Below are 6,814 nucleotides of genomic sequence, written 5' to 3'. Positions count from 1 at the left end.
TCATAGAGTTGGAAGAGACCACAAGGGCCATCCAGTCCAATCCCCTGACATGCAGGAACTCACAATCAAAGCATCCCTGACAGATGGCCATCCACCCTCTGTTTAACGATTTCCATGGAAGGAGACTCTGCTACACTCCAAGGGAGTGTGTTCCACTGTCGAACTGCCCTTACTGTCAGGATGTTCTTCCTAATGTTGAGATGGAATCTCTTTTCCTGGAGCTTGTATCCATTGTTCTGGGTCCTGTTCTCTGGAGCAGCAGAAAACAAGCCTGCTCCCTCCTCAATATGACATCCCTTCAAATATTTAAACAGGGCTATCATATCACTTCTTAACCTTCTAAACATTCCCAGCTCCCTAAGGCATTCCTCGTAGGGCTTCATGGTTTCCAGACCCTTCACCATTTTAATCGCCCTCCTTTGGACATGCTCCAGTTTCTCAATGTCCTTTTTGAATTGTGGTGCCCAGAACTGGACACAATATTCCAGGTGGGGCCTGACCAGAGCAGAATATAGTGGCACTATGACTTCCCTTGATCTAGACACTATACTTCTATTGATGCAGCCTAAAATTGCATTGGCCTTCGCTGCTGCATCGCACTGTTCACTCATGTTCAACTTATGGTCTACTTGGGCTCCTAGATCCCTTTCACACGTAGTCTCATTCAGCCAGGTGTCCCCCATCCTATATCTGGGCTTTTCATTTTTCCGCTCTAAATGCAGCACATTACATTTCTCTGTGTTGAAATTCATTTTGTTAGCTGTGACCCAACTTTCTCGTCTGTTCAGGTCATTTTGAATGTTGATAAAGGAACTGGCCTTGGCTTCTGGGTCCTTACAGGGCCGGGGGCTGGACTGGATGGCCCCTGAGGGTCCCTTCCAGGTCTAGGCTCCTAGGATCGCAAGGCACCCAAGGCGCTCCTCCCTTCCCTCCCTCCCTCTCCTGCTCCCCATATAAGCTGGCCCTGATGGCTGGGTGCCTCTCATTCCTCCCTTCCCTTGCAGCCTCACCATGCGGGGAGCCCCTGCCCTGGCGCTGCTGCTCTGCCTGCTGAGCCCTCCTCCTCCGGCCGAGGGATGGTACAAGCAGGCGGCCGGGCCCAGCTACTACTCGGTGGGAAGGGCCTCGGGGCTCCTCTCCGGCATCCGACGCTCCCCTTACAGCCGGCGATCCGACGACAACAGCAGCAGCAACAACAACAACAACAACAACGCGCCCGACAGCAGCAGCAGCCCCAGCGCCGAAAGCGGAGCCCCCGCCGCCCCCCCTTTCTTGCTGCCTGAGCCCCGCCAGAGCCCCGGGGGGCTGAGGAACATGGTGAGAGGATGGGAGCCCCGGAGCAGGGCAGGGAGCCAGGGACTCCCAGGTCCCTCGGGAACAGGGGGCACGGGGGGCCCAGAAAATGTGCGCTGAGCCATGGCTAAGGATCCAGGGCTGGAGGAGATGGTTCCTAGGGAGGGTGGGAATGGGTCTCCCTCAGGCGGAAAACGCCTTGAAGGCACAAGTCAGGGGCGTCCAAAAAGACCCCGCAGGAAACCATCCCGCTATGAGACCGCTTTAACTGCCCTGGCTCAATGTTGGTGAAACACTACTGAGCCTTCTTTGCCAGGGAGCTCTGGTGCCCCAGTCAGTGACGACTCTCCGGACTCCCTAGCACTGAGCCCGGGCAGTGAAAGCGGCCTCAGGCGGGAAGGTTCCCTGCGGGGTGTTTCTGGACCTCCCGGACCCCCCCTTGGCGCCTGGGTTTCCCACTCAGGGAGAGCCATTTCCAGCATCTCGGGTGGGTCCCAGGGGGCTCAGAGGATGCCTCCTCAACCCTACAGACTATCCCAAAGCCATGGCCAGACACACATTGCGGGCTGTGTGTCTTTTCCGACGTATGTGGCGACCCTAAAACAACCCTGTCGCGGGGTTCTCTTGGCAAGAGTTGTCCAGAGGAGGTTTGCCATGGCTGTCCTCTGAGGAGGAGGAGGAGAGAGTGGGACTTGCCTCAAACCACCCAGTGGGTTTCATGGCCCAGATAGGACTCGAACCCTGCTCTCCAGGGTCGTAGTCCAGCGCTCCAACCCCTAGGGCACACTGTCTCATCTGGTGCATGTAACCTTTGCTTCTGTTAGGCGTAGTGTCTCATTCCCCTCCCCTCTGTGTGTCCTGCGTGCTTTCCGATTTATGGAGACGCTAAGGCAACTCTGTCACTGGGTTTTCTTGCGACGTTTCTTCGGAGAGGCTTTGCCACAGCCATCCTCTGAGGAGGCTGAGAGAGTGTGACTTATTGCCCAAGGTCCTCCAGTGGGGTTTCGTGGCTGAGCTTGGATTCCTAGCCCAGGTCTCCAGAGACCCATAGTCCGATGCTCAAAATGTTCCCAAGAGGCACCCAAAGAGAGAGAGAACCACATGGCATCACGATCCTTGTATTGCTGAGATAAGGCGCCAGCGTGATGTCCTGGTTTGAGGGCTGGACTCTGGAGACTAAGGTTCGGATCCTGGCTGGGCTTCGAAAGCCTACTGGGGGACCTGGAGCAAGTCACACTCTCTCAGCCTCAGAGGATGGCCACGGCAAACCCCTTTGCAGAAAGCATGCCAAGAAAACACTGTGATCGGGTGGTTACAAGTCACAAACGACTCGAAAGCATACAACAACGACAACAATTTTGTTAGGTTATAAAAATATTGTGTTTATTTTCTTTGTTTCATGTTTATTATATTATTGCCATCATCTAACCGAGTTAAAGGGCACCAGAGAGGGACCCAAAGAGAGAGTAAGACAAAACAAAACCAGCCCTGACCGACAAACGGTTTGCAAAACCAACACAAGCCATTGGCAAAGGGACCTTGTAGTACCTTTGAGACTATTCCTGAGCAAAAGAAGTGGTAGCCTAAACTTTGGCAGACTGTGCCTGCATCCGCACTGTAGAAATAATTCAGTTCGACACCGCTTTCACCATCATGGCTCAATGCTATGGAATTCTGGGAAGTGTAGTTTTGGGAGACATGCAGCCTTTGCTGTCAGAGAGCTCTGCTGCCTCAACAAACTACACTTTCCCAAAATCCCATAGCATTGAGCCACGGTAGTAAGAGTGGTGTCGCACCGGATTATTTCTGCAGTGCGGATGCTACCTGTGCGCCAGCTTTCTCTGATGCAGGCCCTAGGAAATGCTGGACACTGTAGTCTGGCACCAGAGCTCTCAAGGCTAAATGTCTGGGCCCACAACAAACTCCAACTCCCAGAATTCCATAGTAGTGAGCCAGACAACAAGTTAAAGCGGTGCCAAACCAGTGTGGATCCTTGGACTGCAACTCCTATCAGCCCCAGCCAGCATTTGAGCCTTGCAAGCCTTAATCCGCCTCTCTCTTCCTCCCTCCTCCTCTCTGGCAGGCGGTGTGCGTGAAAGAGGTGGCTCCGGAATTGCAGAGCTGCCAGCTGGTGCCCGGTGTGCCCAGCCTGATCCAGTGCAAGGCCGAGGTCACCGTCTCGCTGGACTCCTCCGACTGCAGCCCTTGAAGGACCCTGGCCAAGGAAGGAAGGCCCAGAGGAGGAGGGACCAGGGATGCTGTTGTTCTCCTTTCTCTTCCCACCCTGCTGCACCCGACAATAAAGGCGTTTGCAATGGCTCTGCTGGTGCTTCTCCTGGCTCTGCTTCATACACCAAACCGGGGTGGGTGGGTCCAGACGTCCTCCTTTTCCAGGACATGTCCTACATAGAATCCTGGAAGAGACCTCCAGCATCATCCAGTCCAATCCCCTGCCATGCAGGAACATCAGGTGGTCATCCAGTCACCCTTAAAAAAAAAAACCCCAGAGATTAAGAGGCCGCTTTACCTGCCCTGGCTCAATGCTAGGGAATTCTGGGAACTGTAGTGCTGTGAGACATTTCGCCTTCTTTGTCAGAGAGCTCTGGTGCCACAGTGAACTACAATTCCCAGGATTCCCTAGCACTGAGTCAGAGCAGTTAAAGAGGTTTCAGACTGGATTCTTTCTGCAGTGTGTTTTGGACACTCCACCGCTCTCCAAGGTCCAAAACACCCTGCAGAAATAATCCACTTTCAGACCATTTTAACTGCCCTAGCTCACTGTGCTAGGGAATCCTGGGAACTACAATTTGTTATGGCATCAGACCTCTCTGACAGAGAAGGCTCAATGTCTCCCAAAACCACAGTTCCCAGAATCCCCTAGCATTGAGCCAGGGCAGTCAAAGCAGTCTCAAACTGGATTGTTTCTGCAGTCTCTGCGGTTTGGACCCAAGGCGGTGTCTGCCGCTGTTGAACAGCCTGGCCATCAGGAAGTTTCTCCTGAAATTTAAGCGGAATCTCTTTGCCTGTAGTTTGAATCCATTGCTCCTTTGGTCTCCAGAGCTGTGGAAAACAAGCCTCTTCCCTCTTCTATATGACATCTCTTCAAATATTTAAACATGACTATCATGTCCCCTCTTAACCTTTTCATTGCAGGAGGAATTTCAGAAAGTCCTCCATTTGGATCAGGACTAAGCAGCAGCATGCATTTCTCTTTCTAGGAGTGTGTTTTTAGCTTTTATTTTGGCATGTCTTACCTTCTTCTGGAATGTCCTACATTTGGTGGCAACACAGGAGGGTCTCAAAAAGAGAACTACACCTAACAAATTGGGAGGAAGCCATGTAGGTGCCAAATATAATAGCAAAAAGGGAAAAAATAAAACTGGAGAACATACAGAGAGCAACAACCAGTTATATCATTAACTGAAATTGCATGAAACACACAACAGGTAAGGAATGTTATATTATTGGTAGTTACTCTCTGTATGTTCTCCAGTCATTTTCTGTTCTTTATTAGATTTGGTACCCACATGATTTCCCCTTAGGTTGTTAGGTTACTCTGCCACCAGACGTAGGAGCCATGGGGAATGAATGGGAAGGTGGTAACTGGGAACTGGTTAGGACCTTGGGAACCAGTTAGGACCTCTGGATCCATTGTAAAACCCTTTCTTTGAGACCCCAGTAGAAGGTGGGATCTTCATTGCTGTCCCACCTAGCCATTTCTAAGCCAGCCTGCCATGTTTGGGACGGTTCTTATCATTACATTCTAAGAAAACTGGCAGAGTTTTAAATCATTTCTTTGTACCCGGAGAAGCAAGCCCACACTGAATGCCAGAGGTTCACTTCTGGGGGAATGGAGATCTGTCACTGCAGCCTTGCTTTCTGATTCTGAGTGTGTCAGTTAGTATCCTGCTCCCACCTTATTCTGGCTGAATTGCAGGCTTAAAAGTGGAGGGGAAATCTCTCCTTTTTCTCTAAAGGACATAGAAGTGCTGTCCAGAATTGGAGCCACACAGAACGCATGACATGCTCTAAAAGAGCATGTCAGGTCCATACAGAGTTAGTCCTGTCTCTGTAGAAACTGGCAGAAAGCCTTCATTTTAAGGAAACATATTCAGGGAAAGCTGTGCTGGACATTCAGCAAAATATAACAAAATCCACAATCCACAAAAGATGTACCTGTATTGCTGTTTTGTGGATTTTGTGCTTTGTTGTGCTTTAAGGGTTTGGTTCCCTTCATAGGATAAAGCAAAATTCACCTGTAGTCAATATCTACTAAATAGCAATTACTAAAGTCCCACAAGCACCTACACTTTGTGCTCCCCAGAACTCCCACAGGGGTGTGGAAGTTTTCAAATTTTTCACACAACAGTATTGTAAAATATGGTTCGTGATATCCAGGCATCTTTATCTCAATCCTGTAGACAGCAAACATGGGAGTCACAATTTCACTGTGTCTCTTCCTTTGCTCCACTCCTTTTGCACTAACTATCAAAGGCAGGGGTACTTCTGGAAATCAGGCTAAGCCCCTTGTGAAGTAAGAACGTGTCGTGCATAAAGGAATTTGTCTGAGACCAGGACAGGCTGGTGGTACATTTCACCCATTCTTGCCCACTCCAGCACAAACTTCCCAAGCTTTCTGCCAAGTAATGAGAGAGGCACCTTCTTTCTGCAGACAAAGCATGTGCTCTTCCGCCGAGTATTGGTCCCTCTTTCCTTCCCCACTTCTCTTCACTTATTTATTGCCACCACCCTCTTTCCAACAGTTTACCTCCTCGGCTGCAACATCACAGTGCCACAATTTCATCCTGCTGCCAGGACTCATAAGATGCCAATGGAGCTTTGGCTCACAGATGAAGGGGCATGTGTGAGAGTGGGAGGGAGCTGCTGGCGCTGCCCAGTGGCTTGCATATAGTGAGGGCAAAGCAATCCTTTAGGAACCTTCCCCAGCTTTCTCCTGACACAAGGACAACTAGACAAATGCATCTCTGGGTTTATGTATTTTATTTTATTTTTTGCCAGTGTTATAATAGTCCAAGTCCATGGAAGGGAGAGGGCTATCTTTGCCTAGAAGATACTACAGCCCATTAAAGAAACCTTGGGGTACTTTTAGATGAGACATTTATCATGTTGTTGCTGACTTTCACAGAGATTGCATGTACTATTCTCTTCCACTTCTAGGAATCCCATGTTTTCCTGTAGCATCTTCCATGTCTTGCCCTTTTTTGTTTGTTTATTAAAAATGTTGTTAAGGAGGGAAAGATGGAATAGTTGCACAATGGCTTTTGAGTGGCAGCACCAGGAGCTGTCCATCTGTGGGCATTCCAGACACTATCTTTTCCAATTGCTTAATTAAAGTGGTTAACCAGGAACTAAAGGCAATTGAAACAGCAATCTATGCACACACAGAGCCCCAAGGCTCCCGTATAAACATGCATTGGACTGTGGTGCACAGCTGTCATTCAAAGCATGTGGAGATGCAAATAAATTTCATTAAAATTATAGATAGGTCAAGATGTTTTCC

The 6,814-nt window shown here is 49.7% G+C and overlaps 1 protein-coding gene across 1 annotated transcript; it reads left to right on the top strand.

Moving 5' to 3' along the window:
- Positions 1-987: 987 nt before the first annotated feature.
- On the top strand, positions 988-3,612 carry NPB (neuropeptide B). The gene is made up of 2 exons (XM_042454225.1): positions 988-1,317; positions 3,377-3,612. The coding sequence occupies exons 1-2, from the start codon at positions 1,012-1,014 to the stop codon at positions 3,500-3,502; spliced, it is 432 nt and encodes a 143-aa protein (XP_042310159.1). The 5' UTR covers positions 988-1,011; the 3' UTR covers positions 3,503-3,612.
- Positions 3,613-6,814: the final 3,202 nt, after the last annotated feature.

This window comes from Sceloporus undulatus, chromosome 2, assembly GCF_019175285.1.
Source record: "Sceloporus undulatus isolate JIND9_A2432 ecotype Alabama chromosome 2, SceUnd_v1.1, whole genome shotgun sequence".
NCBI classification, from domain to species: Eukaryota; Metazoa; Chordata; class Lepidosauria; order Squamata; family Phrynosomatidae; genus Sceloporus; species Sceloporus undulatus.
The sequence above is the reverse complement of the archived record's forward strand: the minus strand, read 5'-3'. Positions and strand labels throughout refer to the sequence as shown.